A 23,260-nucleotide genomic window follows, 5' to 3' on the forward strand; every position below is an offset into this window, starting at 1 on the left:
GTCTCTTGACTTGGACCCTCCTTGGACAAGGCCCTTCTAGCTTGTTCCCCTACCTCCTAGCTCCATTCTCCCACCCTCCCACGATGAACTAACAAGTTTTGATGCTAAACCCAGATTAGACCCTTGCGTTTTGCACTCGTAAAGCTCGACATTTTATGACTTTTGCCATTTCCTCCGAGTTCCTTATCCCACATCCACCCCCTGTTCGGGGCATCTTTTACCCCCTACTACCCCTAATCCTGCCCTACCCCTTTCCTTTACAATCGTGTCGCTGTATTTCTTATCAAGATTTTGTAGTTACTTTATAATTTTCATTTCATTTTAAAGTTTTCCCAGTGGCGCTTGACTTTTCCCTTCCCATTCCTTGAGTTACTCTGCTTCGTTTATATTTTTTGTTGCCTGCTCCTTATTTGCCATATTTTTGTGCAACTCCTTTTGGTGTCCTCCCGTTTTGTGGCATGCTCAAGTGCCTGGAAGTGACCCGATGCCGCATAAGTTTTCATCTGCAATTTATTGCCCCGAAAGAGAATTCTGTGCGCCGTTGTCCTTTGGATTCTTTGACACGAGCCACTCTAGCGTGGGTACTTGCTTCGTTTGTTGGTTGCATGCAACAAATACTCTCCTTAAATGGGCTAATCAAATGGTTGGTCCTATCTAGATTTTTCCACATTGTTGGATTAAGTTTTAGAGTTTCCGGAGAGCTTGGTTTTCTCCTCTTCAGTTACTTTGGCTGAAACCTACATACATATATCTAGACTTGACCAACATTTTTGAGAAGACTTCAAATAAACCTGTCTTTCTCTTTTAATCCTTCCCTAATATATGTAATAGTTTCTTTATAAAGCCTCATTTTATTTGTATCTTACATTGAAAAATTAAATATAATTGCTTTCTTGTGACATCCTGGAATACATTAAAATAAAGAAACATGCATCCTTAAAGTTGGGTAATTTCCGGGCACACCTCTGGTGAATATGTTAGTCAGCTTACATATCAACTTTTGCCGGAATTTTTCGTTTTAACCTCAAAAGGATCTGCCATGATTTTCCTATCCTCCTTGTCTCCTGCCCAGTCCCCCTGATGGGAGAATTTCATTTCCTTCAGAGTAGCTATCTCATCAGGTGCTTTTGCAGCTTGTTGCGGTTGCTACTCGTAGAGAGAATCCCATTAAGAGGAAGCTCATCTCCTGCTGCACATGCACATGTAACTCGTGCCATGGGGCAACTTGCATGCATTGCGTCTCGGTCTCGGTCTGGGTCTGAGTCGGGATCCGTAGATAAGAGATAACAAAGTAGCCGGGCAACACCTGGCTGGGTAATTACCTCAACCGCCACCACCCAAGGATACCAAGGGGTGTAATCCATTGTGAGAGTGCCCGGGGGCGGCTATAAATTGAGGAAGGCATGTGTCCAGCGGCAAACAAAAGGCGCCATTGCACGTGACATTTATATGATAGTGTAAACACATCATTTGCGCTATTATACAACACACTCCCCGTCGGAGGATGTTGGCTAAAAGTTTTTGAAATCTATTCCCATTATGTTTGATATGCCGGGGACTCCTTGGTAAGGACAAACAGTTGGGGCTTTCTTTTCGAGCGGTGGCAAAAAAGAAAACTTTCCAGATAAATGTGACAGAAGACATTGGAGCAGGAAAGGCACACAGAGCCACAATCAACTGGCAGCGGAAGAGGAAAATGCAGGAAGACCACTGAGAAGCAGGAGGGGTCGGCTAAGGACTCGAAGACAGTGCCATGACACTGCACACTCAGCTGGTGGGCACTGCAGGAAGCAATCAGTAAGGACACTATCTCAGCTAAATTTCAATGCTCGCCGCCCAGCAATGTTTGCCTTCCAACAGTCATTCATCTATTCCTGCCCAGCCATTCATCCTTCCTCACACAGATACTCACAAGCACACAGACACATTTTAGCACAGAGCCGCACACATATGGATGCTACTCCTCCACGAGGACAAACCGGCTGGCTGTCTTATCTAATGTGAAAGGTTCATTGGTTTTACTTTTCTATCAAAGTAATAAGCTGGAAATGTTTGCCTCGTCCCCTGAAGCTCAATACGCCCCCAAATGGCAAACGTGTCTAAAAAGGAGGAGGACACTTAAAGAAACCAATGATTAATGGCATAGTTTTTAACTTTTACAACGTAGAACTCTACTTTCTTTAAAAAAAGTACACTGTTTAATCAAAAAAATATATATTTTATAATTTTTTCTTTTCGTTTTTTTGTCTTATTTTTATTTATCAGTGTAGACATGGATAGACAGGAAACAACAAGCTGAGACGGTGACAGTTTGAAGTAAAGTTTTACTGGATTTAGAGGTAGGGAGAAAAAATGCAATGAAATTGCACACTTGCGTTTCCGCTTGGCTTGTCATACAGGGACTGAACTGAAAAAAGGACATCTCGACATCGGGCATACACATATATACTATGTATATCCAGGAGAAGAAATCCAGGAATGGCACACCTGCATCTTCTGTTCCTAAAAAGGCAGATTGAAATCGAAAAGACTCTCTCCTCTGGCAAACTTTGAGCTCTTAATTCATTTTGTTGTAAATTGTTTTTTGTCTCGATTGAATTTGCACAAAAATCGAATAGAAAGGACGAAGCAATGTTTTAAAATAAAGAAAAAATACTGCCAAGAAATAGGCTACAAAATGGCCAAACAAATCCGATATGCAAGTTTGCATTCGACAGAGTTTAGCTGCTCAAAGATTTAAATCTGTGATTGAAATATTTGTGTTCGGGTCAATAGTTAACCCCAGCAGTGCCCCTGGGAGTTGATCACTTTGCCGGACAGCTGGCCCGTCATTAATTTCAGATTTTATTGCAGCATTTTCGCAACTCATAATATTATAATTGGCAAATATCATAACTGCTGACTGCCATTCATTATTCTCATGCATAGCCAGGAATGTCTCAGACAGGACGACAATCGGTAAATCACTTGCAAATGTATATATTTGTATCTGTGTTAATGCCCGGTGTATGAATGCAGAAGTAGCAGATGAAATTGCTTTCGGGTTCGGTAATTACACAAATATTTATGCCCGTCTGTGAATTATTGTGTTTATAGCACTTGCGCTGTCAATTACGCAAAATAACAACAGTGGGTCCCAAGGCAATCATGGATGCCTTAAATTGATATCAATGATTCCGAAGACAGTGCTGGTACTGGGGCGAAATTGATTTGTAATTGTCAGCAGATATCAGGAAATGAGTTTGTTAATTACCTGTCAACGGTCAAGATGTGTCCATCCCGAAGCCGAATCCAGGAAACTGATTTGTTTCCCAGCTGCTTGACCTGCAAAGAAGATGTAAACAAATGCATGAATTAATGTTTAATTGAACGAGGATTTAATGGAGTGGAATCTCAGTAGCATTGAATTTTAGAGTTCAAAGGTCATAGAACTTAAAGTGTAGACAAATTAAATAAAACAAATATACATTTTTTTTAAATTATTTTCCTATATTTTCCTATTACTATAATAAAGTACAGAAAAATTGGAAAATCATTCACAAATTTGATAGATTGATTTGTTGATGTACGATTTTCTGGGGTTATTTAGTATTATTTCCTTACTAAATAAAAGCCCAAATGAGTTTTCTGTTTAAGGTAATATAATTTAACAAAGCTCGTTAGTTAAACTTAATAATTTTAATATGTATAAGTACTTGTAAAAACTAAAATTACTCTTGCTAACATTTAACTTATGTATATATTTGGCAGCTGCTCTGAATCGCATTTAACTAAATCGGAGGACAAATGCAAACTCCTTGCTCCATTAACAATATTGGGAATCCCTGGTGATTAGGTGGGCCGAATGGGAGGCTAGGCTGCTCAACAAGTGGAAGAGAAATGTCAAAGTGCCGCCGCACACACGAGAGTAAATTACTGCAACCGAAATGCAGGCGGGCCGGAAGAGGAGGGCGGGCTTGCCGATGGCCACAGAAACTACATTGAAATGTAATTAAATACCGAAATGAACATGAGAACCGGCAGACAGATAGACATTGCCACATAGGCTCAGACTAACTAACTAACTAAGCCACAGAGGGACCCAGTCAGAGGCAGAAAACGAGGCAGAGGCATCCGCATGTTTCAGATATTATCGAAATGTGTTGTAGTTAGTAAATCTAAAAGGCATTTATAGACGCACCCAGCTGGTGGTGCTGCACTCTGTTTTCCCAGCAACGGCTCTGTCCAGTTGACACTGTGGCCCCAATATGAGCTCCAGTGCCAGGTAGGAGGAGTGTGCCTGCTATAGGGGATCCATTAAATGTTTAGTCGCTGTCACCGCCCTGTAATTCCGATGTAATGGTCTCATTAGGCGCTCGTTGCATGTGTCGCATTTAATTGAGGCCGAAACTGAAGCAGATTACTAATTTAGTTTTGTGGAAAATCTATTTCGATTTCCCAGATTACTTTTGATTGCATGGCGAGTGCATTGCATCCGGAAGCCGGATATATTCTCAATTTAATTGAAGCTATTTTGGCCCCGCTCCTGCATTCTTTGGCCGGAACGAAAGTTAAGCTCTGACAATTACAAATAAGCTGCTGCTTGGAATATTTCAAATAAGCCATTTAGTCCCGAAAGGATGTACTTCACCTGATGTCATCGAATGCCCAAACAAGTGAGGCCAATTTGAAAAGAAGCGGACTGAACACTGAACATTGAAGACCAAAGACCATTTCTTGTCCTGTCGTTGTCTGAATCGTTGTCGTTGACGTTGTCCCTGCCACCTTCCAGCCCTCCTGCTGGTACTAAGAGGACTCACTCAACTGTGGCACTTAATGCAGCATTTGAACAGAGAATGGAATGAAAGGCGGCCCAGAGACAGAGGATGGCTGGGTGGCTGGATGGCGAAAAAGGAGCAGCCAGCAAACTGGGCGTGTCATCCTGGACGGGCATAAAGTGTAAAGCCAACGACGAGTAATTGACGAAAATTGAGATGCGAGCCTTATACTTTTCATTTCGGGATCGGCAATTGATGGGCTGATGGCCCGGTGTCCTGATGCCCTGTTGGGCTGAGACGGGTGGGTGTCGCGGGCGTGGCCAGGCCAGCTGTCTATGACTTTGCGGAGAAGCACTTAATTGACCATGACATCAAGAAATTAACATTGCTCGGCTGGAAAATTACAGAACAGAACAGACGTTGCATTAAGGATTTTCTTCCTTGGGCGGGATTAATGGGAATTTTCCAATGTTTTGTTTTCTCCAAGGAATTTAAGCTTTATTTAAATTCATCCGAATTAATTTTATTTCCGCAGGCATTTGTTTTCAAAAGAAAATCTTTGTTTGCAGAAGTTGGGGTGACATTTTATTAAATTCTAAGCTGAAGCTTTATTTTTCTGAAAATATTATGCCTGTGTTTACAAATCTTGTTAAATATATTTATTCATTGTTTATTTACCGCTCACAACTAATGGCCAGGGGACTGGCAAATACTTTAATCCCCGGTTCAATGATTAAATTGAATAAATACTAAATAATTAGCCGTGAATTCCCATTGGCAAAATAGTCACGTTGCATGGCTGACCCCGACACCTGACCCCACAAAACCTGGCGAGGCGCCGATTGCCATGGCATCGTAAAACTAATTTGTTGAAATTTAATTTTCAGTTTTCGTTTATGCTAAATAAAATATTTACAACTTGTAAGCAAACAATTTGCCTGGCTGCGTGCCCAAAGCCGATGCCCCCGCTCCATCGCTTCATCGACCCGCCCCCACCAGGATATTCCTGCTGGCCTTTAAACACCTGCGCAAACAATGGCCGAGCGTGTGAGAAATCGCCCGAGAGAGTCTTGGCCACGTTTGTTGGAATTTGTTTTTGAGCCTTGCGTTAAATACACAGACTGCGGTCACACCTCGTCCGACCGAGAGGCATGAGTATGGGCCAGGTCCGTGCTAGGTGGGGTGGGCCGCAAATATTTACGCAATAAAATTTAATGTGTTTTCTATTAGGACCCCGGACAGGTATCGCTGATGAGGGCAGGCATCACAAAAACAACACAAATAATAATAATTACAAATAAAAACACGCACGCACTCCCAATTCCAACACGCAACGTGGCCAGAAATAACAGGTGAGCTTCCTTAACTCAAACTGGGATAAAAATTGAATTTTTATTGCCTTTCATTGAATTTTGTAAATTTTTTAAACCTAAACTAAGACCTTTTAATGTTATGTTTAAAGGAAAAAAACAATTCTTTAAAAAAAAGCTAAAACCATAAATGTTTGTTTGTTCTGGCCAAATAACTCAACATCGAGCCTGAAATTTATGAGTCCTGCCATATTTCCGCTCAATTTAGTTCAAGCCAAAGATAATGCGACTTGGCAAATTCCGAGTTAGGGAAGTTCGACTGTACACGCAATAAAAGGAAAATAAACAAGAAATTATGAAATTTATTTTTCTGGTAGTTTGCTTGTCTCGGAATTGGAAGTGGTTGTGGTCGTGTGGGTTTGTGGGTATCTAGCTATGGTATGAAGCACTTACCCGACAGGGCAGATACGCATGTGTTCCAATCTGAGTCGTCACATTGGAGGTTGCGTAGCCATCCAGATACGGCTCCACCAGTCCGTTTGTCGCCGAAAGGGCGGATGCCTCCGGCAGGAGCGAGGACACTTGAGCCAGGCTGGAGAATGCGGTCGCCGACGATGATGGGTCGCCGCTCTCATCGGGGCTGATGGCGGAGCCTCCTTCTGCGGATCCTGCCGCCGCTGTCGCAGCCGCCGCCTCGGCCGATGTCTGAGTGTGAGATGCTGAAATTGATTTGGGGCCGGCCCAGAGAACGAGAGAAAAAGTAAGCGAAAAGTGGATTTCATGTTAATCGAAATGACAATTTTGGGCTTCGATTTCGGCAAAGCACATGTCACGTACACAGCGCTACTGATGTGGGTGGTTGGGTTCAGGGGAGGAGTGTTTCGATGGGATTGCCGAAATCCCATCAATTGGGAATTAAAGCTATGACGAAGAATCGACTTTAATTTGCATGTGGCTTTCTAAAAAGCAGGCTTACTTTACTATTTTCCATAGAATTTATTGGTAAGCAACTTAAATACTTGTATTTACCAACAAATATTCTTCAAATTATAAAATAATTTTAATAAAGAAAACTAACAATTATTTAGATGAAGTTACAAAGCCCATTAACGTCTTCAAAATTTGAGATACTTCAAAGATTTAAATTAAATTCTCACAAGCTTATCAGGTTTGGCTTAACCAACTTCGGTAAATTAATGGTCAGAATAATTGAAATAACAAATTATTGTGCTTGAGGGTTCACTTAAATTTAGGGAGCGGTACGCATATTTGAGGCTCTCGATAATTCCCAAAACCACATTAACTTGGACCACCAGAGTCACGAGCAGCAGTGACAAGTTAACAACATTAAACGAGGTCCTGGCATGAGGATAATCCGGAAGCCAGAGCTGCACAAAACCGCCAAGTCAGGAGCAGACAACGAAGGAGGCCGACCACACGGGGTGGCTAAATTACGGGGAGAAGCTGGTGGGCCACCTCTGCAGCTGATGGGCCATCCTGTGGCTTCCTTTCGCATCAAATACACGCACTGGCACTTGTCTGTTTGGCAAATGCCAGTTTTTCGCTTTTCGTTTTTCGGTTTCAAATTAATCAATGGCGAATGAGTGGCTGGCGGGCGACATCGTCGCCATCATGATTTTCGCACTGCCACAAAGTTTTTTAATGGATGCCGTTCATTAAAATTGATTGTTGTTTGCCGGGGTGGAGCAGGGATGTGCGAGAAGCCCATCCTAAACTCTAGCCCCCTGGCCACCGCACAGCTTCGGACCAAATTCGATGAGTTGGCTATATGCGGAAGGTCCGCTAAAACGCATGCTATTTGCTGAATTGCCAATTAACTGGCAATTTCGACCAAAATCGAGGAACGGCAACCCCCTTCGTCCTGCCAATAGCAATTGATTTTTTCCCCCGCCAGAGCCCTTATTTCAGCCCGATGACTGCACAACATTTTCGGTATAAAATTAACTTTTGGGAGGCTGGAGTCTGGCGTTTAGAAGAAAGCGGTTTACGAGTTTTGATTTTGACATAATTGCGCCTGCCACTGACAGTTTTGATATTCCCTCGGATTGCGTTCGAAATTCGAATCGACTGATACTACAGATATGATATCGCATTTGAATTTGCAGCCGCAGCCCAGTCGACTGGAACTGCCGTGCCGCTAAGCACTGAGTCTGGTAAAAGGCTAATAGTTGACAAAAGGATTTTACAATTTGTATGCCAATCAAGGTGGATGGACAGTTTTAAAATTTTTAGAATGAAACCAGGCTCTACAAATGACAAGGGCATAAAAAGCAATCATATCCTGCATAACCGTGGCTGGATTTTTGTTCCAATTAAAACGACGAATGTAGCGTAAAATGATTTCGAGTTTGACATCACATCATGTACGTCAATTTAATTGGTGCTAGCGCATGATGGCCAAAAAAGGTGCCAGTACCAGTGGCAGGCGCCGAAGCAAGAGCAGGAGCAGTGTCCGTGGCATTGGCAGTGAGTTTCAGGCGTATTCATAGCTGAAATCAGCAATCATTTCATCGAGCCCCCTTTTTTTCTGGCATCTGATGCCTACATATCTTCCCCTTCTGGGCACCCACCTTGCCACTGACGAGGAGGCGTTGCCACGGCAACGGCAGGCAAAAAAAAAAAAAATAGTCATTGAGCTAGGGAACTAGGGTATTGGGTTGGAGGGGCGGTAGCGTAATTGACAAAAGGTTTCATGCATTGAATGTCGGAGTCGGTTCGGCACTGCCAGCCAAGTGTGAGGAGCGGGCCAGAAGGACACAGCCGCTGGCAACCCATACACATGCACAAGTACACAGCCACATACAATCAACGCAATCGACACGCAAAAATTGGAGAGAGAAACACGCCGAAAAGATCAAAGCCATTCGATTGTCAGTGACGACAGCCCGAGAGGCTCCTCGGATGTGGCTGGGGGTCCTTTTGGAGGTTGGGTCCGTGATTTGTCAAAGCAGAAAGCAGCCCTCAAGGCTGCTGCCCCCGCCCCAATGTTTAGCTCAACTTTCACCAAATAAAACAGATGTCTGAAATTTGCTTAGTTTGCATTCGCTCACGAAACAGTTGATTAACGTGTGGCATGGCGAAGAAAACGGATCCCAATCAGGACAAATGAGAGTGAAAACGCAAACAGGGACAGGAGCGAATCGATTCGCTACATATGTATGTCTGGCTAAACTCGTTGTTTCAACAAATGATTGGTCATGTTGCAGCTGAAAGAAATAGCAAAGCTGCAGTAAGAGATATTACTCATACGCCCTGTGTGCATCAGTGAATATACCGTACCCCACAGAAAGAAAATTGACATAAAATCTACAAAATATTTGCAATGCTGATTTTTATGGCAATAAGCAAAAATTTGATCTACAAATTGTTTAAGGCATACATCTCTTGAATCGGATGGTTTTTGGCAAAGATACAGCGTTTTCCGCGGCTCGTACCGTAAGTAAATAAGCAACAAGCAAATTTTAAAATGTCTTTTGAATAGTCTAATGGTTCTTTTATCAACCTGGGTAAATATGAAGAATCTCATCAAGTGGTTCATTTTCTAAGTATTTTCAGAATGACAGAAAACTCAAGTTTTTAGGGAGTTTTTTTTACACAAACACACACAAACCAAATTCCAAATCTCGGCTTGTATTCTCTGACGGGCTCAGCCACGAATCGAAGATGTGCAGCCCCTGCTGTGGATCTTGCTGCGCACCTTGCTGCAGCCCCTGCTGCAGCCCATGCTGCAGCCCATGCTGCAGTCCGTGCTGCAGCCCCTGCTGCGGTCCGTGCTGCGGGGACTGCTGTAGCCCGTGCTGCAGTCCGTGTTGCAGTCCCTGTTGCGCTCCGTGCTGTGCACCTTGCTGTGCGCCCTGCTGCACGCCATGCTGCGCACCCTGTTGCGCGCCCTGCTGCAGTCCGTGCTGCAAATGTTGCACACCTTGCTGCGCGCCATGTTGCGCTCCGTGCTGCGCCCCCTGCTGTGCCCCGTGCTGTGCCCCGTGCTGCGCCCCCTGCTGCAGTCCCTGCTGCACGCCCTGCTGCAGTCCTTGTTGTCCGCCCAAGTGCAAGTGATCCGAACCGGGAGCGGGATCGGAGGTCGGAGGCAATGTCACAAATGTCACCACAAGTTCGTCGCGCCCGTTGGAGAATCATCGTCAGTAAGCAGCTCAAACCAGCTAAGGCAATCAAATACACGAGAAGTCAACATCAGGCCAACTTTATTTCACTTTGCTAAACGAGGGGGATGCTAAGGTGGGGTGATACCATCAGCCATCTGCTTCCAGGGACATGTTAATGAAGACACAGATTAGGAGATGTAGCCCAGGTAAAAGTTGGTCATTCCAAGTTATTCCAACTAGTGCTGAAGGAAACTTTTTGGCCTGTTCCAAAAATTAATTAAAATATCAGTTTCAAGTTACATGACAGAAACACAAACACACAAGAAATTACATAAGTCAGGATGAGTCAACTGCTTGGCAACCCAATTAGCTTATACCCTTAAGAAGGGTAAGTGAGAATCTGAAGTTGTCGTTAGAACTTTGGTACAGAGAAGTTAAACATGATTTAAATTTTGACGATTTAAGCTTTTTATATCATTAAATAATTAGCGAGTAAATTAATTTTACCGGGTATGTCAATCAGGGCGTATGAGTAATATAGTCTTAGATTTCATTCATATAATATTTTATCAAAAATTTTATAATTTAAAACTTTTATAATTAATCTCATATTATTATTATTTAAAGTATGTTGTGACTTAAAATTTGAGTTAAGCTTTCCATTTTTTAACTGAAAGATAATAACAAAGTCGTAATCCCCAGGCTGTTGGGCGTATGTTTTTGAGAGCGTGTCCTTACCGGAAGTTATTTGCTGGCCGACGGCGGCAGCTGACACAACTTTGCATACTTTAATTAAACATTTTACAACGCATTTGTGCAGACAAAGTGGATTCTCGTTAAATGTCTCAATGTTGCCTGCAGTCGTGTGCCATGAGTACAAAAAAAATAACTTGCCACATGCTGCTTAATAATTTCTCTTGAAACACTGCCAAGGCCTGCGGCATGTGCTCCTCCCAAGATCCCTTTCTCGGTTGGCTTGTACTTTACTTTTGCTGGGCAATGGGAACTTAATTAAGTTTAATTAATACTAGAAAAACACCCAAACACATGGAAAAGGATGGCAAGAGGGCCATCAGAGAGAGAGAGGTAGGGATATGTAGGTATATTGACAAAAGGCCAATTGGTATGCTTAAGGAGCCATCTTGCATGTGTGTGCTATCTGAGCCCATCGACTTGTGGCCCCAGAAAGGAGCCCAGTGATGGCAACAGGAAATGAGTTTTCAAAGGCCGGAAGGCAGTAATTATGTGAGTCGCTTTGTGTCCCTCTGTGTGGACTGTTAATTGGTCTGGGAATCGACGAACCGACGACCTGACGAGCCGCTCATGCGACGACTTTACGATATTTCATAAATTGCAATTTTACGATGTCCCCAAATTGAAACCAAATTGCAGGCAGGCTCAACCTTGAAATCGCTTGGCCTCCAGCAATTTGCATACCCTGTCGAGTCTTATCCCTGATGCCGCCTTTCCCCCCTCCCTTATTGGTTTGAGTACTTTGTGAGTGTCGACGCCATGTAACGTGGCAAATCCAATTTGGCCACGCCCAAAGGGGCGGACAAGAAGGTGGTTTCCCACATCACTGCCCCGAACAACTCTCACAATCTCAATAAAGCAAAAAAAAAATGTATCTGAACCAAAATGCGAGCAAAGGAAAAAAAATGCCTTTGGCAAATTTGTTTTTGGTTAGAAGGCAGGCGGCCCAGTGAGTGCACTGCCAAAGAAATTGGATGAGCCCAGGTGCCTGGCAGAGATTCATTGCGGATCCACATCCGGGTAAATATTTGCCTATAAATGACTCGGGGGTCAGTAAGGGGCCTTCTTTGCCTTCGGCTTAGCCTGAATTAATTAGGCCTGGAGGCCCCCGACCACATGAAATGAATATTAAATGCATCAGATGCGATTTTCCTGCAAAAATCAACCGTCTATCACTCACAGGATTGCATTTAATTTTTTCCGCAAAAATTCTTGCCAATTTCCATTTGCCATCAAACCTTGACACACCAGGGCTATCCCTTAATATTGTATGGTCGAGTTTTTCCGCAGGCCGGCCTGGTTTTAATTATACCTCCAATAATCATGACTACCAATATTCGGTTGGGCCACTGCAATAATATTTTGCCAGCTGTCCTGATTTTGACGGCGAAGCACTTGTTTTAATGCATAAATAAATATTTTTGCTAAAATGGAAAAACCGCAGGACCAACACACGTCCTTGTATATACCATGTAGAGTGTTATGCGTGTGTTTAAAAAAAGTGGCCGGCATTAGATGTCGCTTAATAAACCCTAATAGTCTGTGGTTTCGCGTCAGAGTGTCTATCAAAAACCAACCCGCTTTTAGTTGTTCTGTTTTCCCAACTATCAATTATAGCCCGAGATTGAATTGGGGAGGTAGAGCTCGCATCCGCTTTCATATTATTTGGTCTAAAGCAAAAATGGCCAGAAATAACCGCAAATGTAAGCGGCGCTGGCAGGCGAATAATGTTTTTTGCGGCCGTTTCAGTTACATTTATCTTGCTTGCTAACTCACCAAGACTCAAAAATTTCAATGATAAATGACGCATTAAATAAATAGTTTTTTTTTTCTATTCCACTAATTGAAATTTTCTGACAAGCTTAAAATGCCTTTTATTGTTAGTTGGATGATAAATTGAATGGCTTCTGACATTTTAACCTTTGGATAATTGCACTTTTTGCTTCTATTTTCTGTTTAATTTTTAGAAAGTGCATCATTGATCATTGAATGGTTACAAACCAACTAATTAAAAGGCCAGTTGTTAGATACTCTGTCTAATTTAAATTTAAAGCATTTTGCAAATGGGATAATTTATTTTGTTACCCTGATTATACACAGCTGTTGGGATCATATATATAAAGGGAAACTGAATAACTGATGACTTAAACTGAAAAACCATGACTGTGAAAGAAAGTTCCTTCTATTTACTGGCATTAATCGGACTTATCGTTGGTGGTCAAGGACCGGGCGATTGGAACACGAAAAAGTGAACCAACCAAATGGAGCAACCAGGTGAAGGTGAACCAACCAATGGAGCAGAATCCATTATAATTTCCGTTGCAACCTGCAATTAGTGATATTAAAAAATTACATATGTAATTCGGATGGCCGTAGATAATTTGCGGACAAAGTAAAATTTGTAATTTGTTAAACGTAGTCCAGCATAAAATATGTTTGTTTACTGTTTTTATATTCCATGGCCCGCTAATCTTTTGTGGGTCATAATTAATGAAATTCTCTTGTGCGGATAGAGACATTATATGTAGGTACGTAGTTGGTGCATTAAGCCCCCACACATACCATACACGGGTATGAAAAAACATACACCCAGAGATGTACAAATAGAAGGGGGCGTGGAAGCATATGGGTCATGAAACGGCTTGATATCTTTACAACGCTCTCTACCTGTGGCTATGGTTCATCCATCATTAGTTGGACACAAAAAAGAAGGATTTTATGATGTGGTAATGGCAGCATAAAGAACTCCGGCATCCTCTATGTGAGCTGTTGTGTGGGAGGATGGGGGGTACTTTTTATGTTTTATGCCTTTTGAGCAAACAAGTTGGCGTATTTTTGAGCTAAGCTCGCAGACATAAACTGTCGGCTGCCCCTTCACTGGCACACGAACTAAGCCACAACTTCCGCAACGTGTCATTCCAGCCACCCACATCATTACGACCGCACCCACACTTTCACACACCGCTCTTGTATATACACTTCTTGTCAGGCTATGTATGAGTAAGTGTGTGTTGGAGTGTGTGTAGTGCACGCACACACGTTCGGCTACTGCCTGTACGTGCTAAGTTGTTATGGCGCTCCTGTTCGTAACTCTCCGCTCTGTCGCATAACTTAGTTTTCCACGCTTAATACGGTTTTACGGACGCTGCCTTTGCCTCCGACCCGTTCCAGTCCTGCTGCCACTGCAAATACTTTAAAACGCATAAAAATTCCAACACGTCGTAACCTCAGTGCTTTTAACAACTTCTCCCCTGGCTCATCTCGAACCGGAGCTGTTCTGTTTTCGAAACCCAAGCCCGGAGTCAGCAATCAACTGCACTTTTCAACCAAAACCCGCCGTGGAATGACTCTCGCTTTGTTGCAAGTCATGCACATCAAGTGTAGTTTCTGCCCCTGTTTGTTCTTTTTTGTACCACATGGCGGGGTATAATGTATTTTAAATAAACAACTGTCGCTGAAGATTATGATATTTTGATACTTATTTAAAAACAATCAAATATCTATAAAGACATGTATATACATCAATCATAGATCTTATAACGATTACAATGCTGAACCATAATTTATTCAAAGTACCGGGTATCTCACAGTCGTTTTATAAACTTAGTCATTGTCTAGCAGTCGCGGTTTCCCCAGTCTGTTCCGCTGCAGTTAACCTGCAAAGTGGCGCAATTTGTTGATAGCAGGTGGAATTTCATTTGCACGTTGCATTTTTTTTTATATTTGTGATTTTTTCCATGCTTTTCTGCTCCTCCTGATGCCATCTAATGATGCTGCCAGCCCGAAGGTGGGGGAATATAAGATGCAATGTGGAAAATGTGGTGCATCCTAAACACGTTTTGCATGAATAATAAACGTAATTGTTTTTTCTGTGTCACAGTCGTTGTGGGGGAGAGAGTGAAAATTATGTTGAATTTAATTTTGTATTGGATTGCTGCCAGGGGAGCCATAAATATTAAATGTGACTTTTTTTCGGATTCCGACATAAAAACGGAAATCACCAAAGGTAACTTTATGGTCATAAGCTTTTAATTACCCAGCTGAATTTTCAAGTTTATTCTGTCAGAGTAAAGACTTAAGTCTATAAACTATTTTTGATTTTATTAAAAGTCAATTTCTATCAAATTCATTAAGAACATGACCAATAGAATGGCCAAAAGATGGCATAAATCCGAGCTAGAGCTGGACTCTCTGGCAAATTTTAAAACTGTATCCAAGTGGCGATGACATTTCTATCACTTTACCTCAATCTGTCCAATTTACCAATAAAACTCTTGAATCTCGGCTCAAAGTGCTTTAAACGGCAATCGGCCAGGTGGATGTGTGTGCGTGGAAATATGTACACAAAATAAATGCAAAAGTAGTGGTTGAATTTGTGTGTGTTTGTTTATGCGGCAGGACTTGTGCCTTTTAACTTTTTCATAAAAACAACGCAGTCGGCAGTCAGCAGTCGGCAGCAGAGTAGATGGAATGGATGGATGGATGCAGGACCTGCCCAAGCCATGCCCAGCCGGGACAAGGATGCAACTTTCAGCTGCTAAACGAAAATATAAAACACTTAACTCGACTGCAGGGGCGACAATGCTCCCGGCCTCATTCCCCTTCGTACCTCCCAGTGCTTCTGCTCCTGCAACGGCGACATTCAACTGCATCCCGGTCTGGCACTGGCAACAATTTGATGGCACCCTGCCCTCACTGTCCGCCTCCTCTGGCTCCCCCAATGCCACCCCTGGGCTGGGCAAACAAACCCAGACACAGCCGCCCCTTTGGCTGTAAATTTGGGTCACTTTTTGGCAGCCAACAACAGTGAACCGGAAGTGCAGAAAATTTGGCCTAAAAATACATAACATTTATGTGTGTGCAGCTTAGCGGCGTAAAGTTTTACGAACTTGATTACGATTATGGGGCATTTAAATGAGAAAATTAACCCAATGGGTTCATACTAGCTAAGAATATTTTTTTTAGGACTATGTAAAGTGAATTTTAAAAACAAAAAATACATATTTACAACACTAAAGTTTACATATTCATTTCTCCAGAGTTATTAGTGAATTTTAAAGGGGGATTATGAGAAATAAGGTATACAAATATTGAATATATTGAATAATATACATTATAAGTTGAATTAAAACACGTCATCCTATATAGTTTTCCCCGTTTTTTTAAAGCGCCTTCAGAGGCCCTTGCCACACGGTGCCTGAACCGTAGGTTCTGTTAGTGGGGCATTGACAGTGCGGCTTTACAATGACCGAGTGGCGAGGGCTTCGGCCAGGACCGGGGAGGACGTGAAAGGACTTCACGTGGCTTTAATAAATAACAGCTGAAGTTTAAATTGCCGTTAGCATAAATTATGAGCAGTTAGAGACGTTGCCTGCATTCAGCGGGCGACGCCTTTTTGGCTGCGCAACTTTACTTTCCGCTCGTTTCCCTTTCCTTCCGCCACTATCCTTACGAGGATAAGGCTCCTCTCGATTTTATTTTTGGCAAGCATCCTTCTGAACAGCCAGAGGAGCTAGCTAGTGCCACTCTCCTATGCATCAGAGTATGCATAAATACATATATATATTTGTGCCGGCCAAAAAAACACAAGATGAAAAGTTAGCGGCGCAAAGTGAGATTTCAATTTGGCCGACTCGCGTTTTATGGCTGGGAGGAAACATTGCCTCGAACTCATAAAGCATTTCCGGCACTCGTGAATCGGTTGGGGCCCTCGAGGCTTTTGTCCCTGCAGCTAGCTACCCCAATATTGTGGCATGATGTTTGGAGCTAAAGTTGTTTGCTTTTCTTTCTCCTTTCTCCTTTTTTGTTTTTTTTTTTTTCTTGTTTTTTTTGGTCGCAAAACCGAAAGCCTTAGAAAATGGAACGCCGTCTAGCTACTTCCTGCTTCCTGCATCCTCGGCCTGCCATTATATCCACCTTCAAGTATGCACTTGGAAAAAAAATACAGTTGTTATGGTTGTATTATTTACAAACAAGAAAAAAGCTTCTTTGGCCGCAGGTAAGGAATGGATATGAATGATATTATGAATTTCGAAAAAAATCACATTTCACATTACATTTCCGAACGCTCCTATCTAGAATATCTTATATTTATGGTTGGAAATTTTTCCTTCAATCTTTGGCACCGTAAATCTCTTGCTGTAAACAGGGTAAGTTATTTAAATTATTTAATTAGAATGAAATTATGTATATTTATTTAATTTAATTATGTTTTTTCAGAATCAAATAATCTCCCATATGATCCATCAGTTTCTACGGTCTTTGGTTTACCAGAGCTTCAGGAAATGATCACAGACGCAGAAATTAGTTATTTGCAAGTTTTATTTTGAGTGAACTTGTATTTTACGAAATAAGTCCAAGGTTTTAAATGTATAACTAGGTGTAACCCTAATAAATAATTGAAATTATGCAAATTATTACAGTGTAATAGAATACTCCCAGGCTATTCGATGCATACCTTCCATTCTGCCTAGTTTTGTCTCACTTTCGGAGCAGCAAGTACACATTTCTCTCACAATTGTTTGGCAGCGAATAAAAGAAAGCCCCAACAGCTCACCACACGGTTTCCATAACCAGAGTGCAAAGTGAGTTTGTTTGTTGTGGAGCTGTATGGTGGGAGTTGGGTAGAGTGAGTATTATGGCAGTGGGTAGCTTGGCTTCCATGGAATGCACCGACCATGACAGGGCACATGGCCCAGAGCCCAGCAGGGGCTAAGGCATTCGAGCCGAGGGATGTCTGGCGCGCCTGTGTGTGTGCATTCCTCCAAAAACATTTGAATGCCAAGTATTCAAAGCAGCGACAGGAGTGCTGTTCATATGAATATCGTGGCTGCTGACTGCGGGCCATCCGCATACGAGCCCCATACCATACCATATGTACCTATGTATGGGTATCCATATTTAATTCAACGTTTTAAGCCAGGCACAGTCGAATGAATGGCAAACACTTAATTTAATGAATATTGAACCAGTTATTCTATCAACGAGATTTACTTGAATGGCAAAGTGGAACCTAAATGGTATCTAGCCTTGACAGTCCTCTGTGCATCCCAGACCTACCCACATGTTCAAAATGTCAACTATGTAGCTGACAGGACGCCAAATCGTAACAAAATAAAAAAAAGCAAGTGAGCAATAAAGATTTCTCTTTCTTTCACAATGGCATTTTTGTTATTTGTATTTTACTATCAAATACTATCAAATTAGTCAAACCTCTACCCATTTTCATTACCAATTTTCATTAAATATAGTTTTTAAAGGCCTAACAATGTTTTTTGGAAAAGTTCAAAAATATACGAAAATCCCTAAATAACCTTAGTTAGAGTATCAAAGAAAAAATGTAAATATGGGGATTGTTTTCATTTCGATTGCAATCATCGGCAGGAACAGTGGCACAATAAATATAACAATTGAAACGGCAAATACTCTGAATAGGAATTCGTATATACGCTCAAAATGAAAATCTCTAATAAAAAAAGACGTTTCCATTACTGCGATTAAATCGTCAGGACAAAGGACAAAAACACACACACACTCACACTCAGAGACAGTAAGCGATAGATACAGATAGGAAACAGGAGGAAACCGAGGTGAAAAGCAATCCTGCTGCGGTCTTTGCCGGTCTTTGCCTGTGATACGATTTCAGTTGGCTGCCATTATTTCAATTGTTGTTGTTTATATTCATTGGATTCTCCCATTTCAATCCCTTTGCCCCTCCCCGCATAGGATTATTATGAGGATTTTATGGGAATTGCACAATCGGACTGAAGAGTGACCATAAAATATTTCCCGCCGCCCACCGCAGATATCAATTTTTACTGCTGACAATATTAGCCCGACATAATTATCAATCTTTATGGGCCGAACGGAAATGGTCAACAATAAAATGCCGAACGTAGATCTGCGATAACGAATGTCCTCGGCCGCCGAAAGGATGTCGTCCTTGCACCGAAAATGTTGTAACACATGTGTGCACGTCCTGATAAAATTAGCAATTCGAAACTGTTGGCCAGGAAGGGGTTGCCTGGGGTGGTGTTGGTGGTTTCTGGGAGTTGGTAGAATGAAGATGGGATGGGGTGGGAGGTGGGAAGGATATGGCAGGGGTGAAAGGAAACCTGATATTAGCAGCAGATATATTCATGTCGACTGCTGTCGGGCGGAAAGTCATAGCGCAGCCAACGGGGCGGATGAGTGCTGCAGTCGAAAGGGTCTGAGGACGGGGCTGTTTTGTGGTATAACCACCTCATGGCCGGAGCCCCACGCTTCCACGACCCACGCCCACTGGTTGGTGTCGCCACAACGCGGCCCAGCGCGTGTCGAAGCATCTCAGTTGGAAAATGGGTGACAATTCATGACAGGGCATGAGCAGTGCCCGTAATTTGCATATACGGTCGGTTCGTTTCGATGGTCCAATGGTTGGTTGAGCTCGCCTCCTGCATTCCATTCACCTCCCCACTCTCTATGTACATTTTTTTTTGTCATCCACGAGCCACAAAATTCTCTGGCGGATTGGGCAGGACATTTTTGGCTTTGAGTTCCATGCACTTAGCCATGTAGCTTCATAGGATGTTCCACTCGTTGGCAGTGCACATTGTGCTTAAAATTCCCTTTTCTATGCATTTTACACGAAAACTGCCCAAAATGGAAACCTCTCTCATACACATTTTAAATGCAAATGACACCCAATGGAGGACAGATAGCTGGAACGCCGGAGACGGTTTGGGGCGACAGCCCTGTCTTTGTGGCTCGGGAGGTTGCAGATTAAAAGTGAAATTAGTTTTTCCTCTAATAAGCCAATCCAGCCGGGGTGAAATCAGTTAGTTGCCGGCGTGAATTTCAATCTAAATGGGAGGGAATTTAGAAATGGCTTCAAAGCAGTCACTTTCATAGCCATAGCTTTTATTTTTAGTAACTATTTTATCTTTGATACCCCTGTATTCCCCTACTGTTGTTATTGAAGAGGAATAAAGGATTTAATTTTGTTAAAATATCCACACATATGTACAGAAAATTTTGTTGGCTTGCGAAAAAAGGATGAAAGACCCTAGTTCTTCCTGAGACGTTTGTTTTTCTTGCGCATGTGTTTCTTCCACTTTCTCCAATATTTCTGGATCTTGGAGGCGGCGCGATTCATTGTGAAGAGCATGACACGGTTCTGGCGCCGTTTGGCTTCCTCCTCCTCGCGTTTCACGACAATATTCTTGTAGACTCGCTCCAGCTTCCTGAATCCGACCATGTATTCGTCCAGCTCCTTCTTGGCCGCCTTGCCCTGCTCCTTCAGCTCAATGTTTTCAATCATCTTTTCGCCAATAACATTATCGTATTTTTTGATAAGAGCCTGCAGCTGCAGGATATACTTGTTTCTGGATTGGGATTGGGGTAAAGCATTCTGATCGAAAATTGATATTACAACTTACTTTTCCTCGCGAAGGTTCTTTTCAAGTTTCTGGTAGGCCTTGGTCGAGATTTCGTAGTTCTTGCGAGTGTTTTCAATCTCCTCCTCGAGTTCGGCCTGTCGTTCGAGACTGGCCTTTTTGCTGGTCCGAACTATTCGAGTACAGCGATCACTGTGTGGTAGGAGGTTTGTTAATAAAAGGTTCTAGAACTTAACTATTCCCCCTTCTAACTAATAGAAAGTCCAGTCTGAACCACTCACACTTCCATCTGAATTCGGTCGTTTTTCTCACGCTTTTTCTTCATAAGCGTGTCCTCGTAGTTCTTCACATAAGCCTCCTTGGCGGCGATACGCCATCGAACGGCCACCTTTTGCTCCTGAATCTTGCGACGCATGGCCTCCACCTGCTCCGTGACCAACTCGTTCTCCTTGTACATGGCATGCAACTGGCGCTCTTGGAGGATGGCGTCTGTCGATGTCTGGTACAAGCGGTCCTTGGTCAAGTCATAGAGCATCTCATAGGCCTTTAGCAACTTCATTTCTTCTTCATTCAAGTGGTTGTAGTAGCGCGGAAAGAGATGGTACATCCCGCAGTTGCGCTGAAAGAAGTCGATGATCTGAATAATGCCATGGTCCATCAGAGGTGGTCGCTTCTCCTTCAAAATGAAATGTCGGCGTCGCACATAGGATCTTATCAGACGGACGGCGGGCTCGAATTCAGTGCCATTGAGGACCTTGGCCACGTGTGTAGGGTGCTCTAGCAATTTGGGTAGAATAAGAGAGATCTTGACCCTCTCAATCGCCTCGGCCAGGACACCCATCACACAACCGATTTGGGTAACGCGAACATTTGCAAAGTCTATGGAGAAGGTGTTTTTAATCGATTTTTATTATCATTTTTTTATATTTGGTTTAAGAAGAAAAAATCTAAAGTCTTTTTAAACTTGAACTTTAAGATAAATTAAATTAAATAATTTATCTCATAGATAGCATTGCAAGGCAGGTCAACCATCTACAATAATATGTGAAGATACAGAGTCTCTCACCATGTTGGGCCAACTTAATGTCGGTCTTCTTCTCCACCGGCATCGCCTTGCCCCGCATCATCTCTGTCAAACTCATCTTGGTCTCTTCCTTTTTTAACAAGTCTCATGTGAAGCTATGTATTTTTTTTGTATATTTTTTTATGGGCTTTAGGGCTACGCGAGAGTCATTTGTTTAGTATTTGTTCGTGTGACTTTTTATTTTTTTTTATTTTTGGAGCTTTGTTTTTTTTTTTGTATATCAGTGTGTATATGTTTCTGTTTTGAGCTAAAACTCACAGCTGCACTTTGATGGAAGTTAGCCCTGTTAGTCTGATCCCCTAAACGATGACGCCGATTTATGTACAAAATATCGCATATTTACAAAACGAGAGCTCTAGCACATCTATCTGCCGCCGGAGTCCGCTCCGCTGAACTGAAAACTTGCTCAAGTGGAAGCTCTTGTTTGGACTCGAATCAAGTTGACATTACATGGCGTGTTTCAGTTTCAGCTTTCAGTCGCGGACTCCGGACAAACTTTCTAAACAAATGCCCCGGAATTTGTGACTACAAATGCAGCATTTCCTGCTCGAAATGTTAGCTGCACTTTGGATTCTCCTTTTTTTTTTGCCCGCTGCAGCTCTGGTCTGTTCCGCTGTGTTGCCAAAAATTTATGGTTAACAATATTTTTGCCCGGCAAAAGACGCACACAGCTCACAGCAAATGGCAAACAACTTGCATCGAGTCACAGGCAAAGCACCTAAATAAACAAATGCGTGGAGTTTCACGGGCGGGTCCCAGAGGGGGCTTAACGGGCTCCAAAATGGGGGGCGTCATTTGTATGCACAATGCGAACAGCCTCCGACTCCGCCTGGGAATCCGCATCGAGCAGCATGCGCCAGTGAACTCTTTGGGTTTTATCTTTATTCGCCATGTTCTTTGTGTTTTTCACTACACTTCCCTGGGGAGGGGTCACACTCCAAGGACACAAAGTTTGTAATGGAAATAAGGCTAAGGGGGACAGTTCCTAATTTAAATGGTACTTTTTATAAAATTGTTTTCAACATATGGTAAAAATAATACATAGGGTGCTTTGAATTTTTAGAATGTTTATTTTTATAGAAGAATAATTTCATGAAGGTTTTTATCCTTTATGATTCATTATTGATTTTAATGTGTTTTTGTTTATGCATTAACTTACCCCAAAGTCATCCAATTGGTACTTGATTTAGGTTAAGTGTCTTCAACATTGTTAGGATAATTAATGAAGCATAATTATTGATTTGTGAAATTTTTAATGAGCATTTTTAATTACTTAAGTGGATACTACATTTTTCCTACTCTACGTAATCTGTTAAATTTCCTTTTAAATTTTTAAATTAAAATCCCAATGCTTAGATATGTTTGGCGAAAGTGTAGAACAGTTTCGTTGATGAGGCACTCGACTAGCATTTTTGTGTCACTGTTTTTTGCCGTCGTAGTCGTTGTGCGCTTATTGCATTTGTCTCGATTCGTTTGGCCCGCACAAAAACAAATTGCCGGAAGTATGCAAATGTATGATGCAGCTTATCAGATATTGTTTGAGAGCCGGAGCTCTGTTCGTTGTTCCCCTGAATGCCATGGCGATACCCATTGGGTAGGAGGGTACAGTAGGAGGGGCATTGGCATGCCGCTCATTTGCCTTGCAAAAGGCGCGCCTCCTGTAAGCAACCGGCAAACAACCGTCGGGCGACAGCAAATAACTTTCAGAGACACTGCACAGAGATCCCAGCCCCTCGCACACACCCTCGAAAAATATCAAACAATAAAACAGGAAGAAACTAAAAATTGGTAATTGAACTGTCAGCTGCAGCTGGATGGGGGAAATCGAAATTGAATTATATTTGCACTTTGGGCTAAA

General features: G+C 42.4%; 2 protein-coding genes and 2 long non-coding RNA genes across 5 annotated transcripts in view; 1 reads left to right on the forward strand and 3 right to left on the reverse strand.

Annotated features, from left to right (window-relative positions):
* Positions 1 to 23,260, reverse strand: part of dpr11 (defective proboscis extension response 11) — a 37,778-nt gene that overhangs the window by 9,929 nt on the left and 4,589 nt on the right. Inside the window, exons 2-3 of the mRNA XM_070280828.1 lie at positions 6,521 to 6,786; positions 3,254 to 3,324 (exon numbers count right to left, since the gene is read on the reverse strand). Coding sequence (XP_070136929.1) covers positions 3,254 to 3,324; positions 6,521 to 6,786 — 337 coding nt within the window. The remainder of the gene's footprint in view (positions 1 to 3,253; positions 3,325 to 6,520; positions 6,787 to 23,260) is intronic.
* Positions 10,274 to 12,698, reverse strand: LOC138926493 (uncharacterized). Of its 2 annotated transcripts, none has more exons than XR_011443043.1 (2): positions 12,522 to 12,698; positions 10,274 to 10,452 (listed from the first exon to the last, which is right to left on the reverse strand). It is a non-coding gene; the product is annotated as an uncharacterized lncRNA (long non-coding RNA). The 2 variants fall into 2 exon arrangements; XR_011443044.1 differs by having other exon boundaries at positions 10,930 to 12,698.
* LOC138926494 (uncharacterized) lies at positions 13,383 to 17,320 on the forward strand. The gene is made up of 4 exons (XR_011443045.1): positions 13,383 to 13,472; positions 16,793 to 16,942; positions 17,023 to 17,093; positions 17,164 to 17,320. It is a non-coding gene; the product is annotated as an uncharacterized lncRNA (long non-coding RNA).
* Positions 19,964 to 21,628, reverse strand: LOC108127885 (dynein regulatory complex protein 10). Its single transcript, XM_017245198.3, has 4 exons — positions 21,385 to 21,628; positions 20,600 to 21,197; positions 20,361 to 20,510; positions 19,964 to 20,306 (listed from the first exon to the last, which is right to left on the reverse strand). Exons 1-4 carry the CDS (start codon positions 21,458 to 21,460, stop codon positions 19,988 to 19,990), a joined length of 1,143 nt encoding a protein of 380 aa, XP_017100687.2. The 5' UTR covers positions 21,461 to 21,628; the 3' UTR covers positions 19,964 to 19,987.

The sequence above is a fragment of the Drosophila bipectinata genome, chromosome 3R, assembly GCF_030179905.1.
Source record: "Drosophila bipectinata strain 14024-0381.07 chromosome 3R, DbipHiC1v2, whole genome shotgun sequence".
NCBI classification, from domain to species: domain Eukaryota; kingdom Metazoa; phylum Arthropoda; class Insecta; order Diptera; family Drosophilidae; genus Drosophila; species Drosophila bipectinata.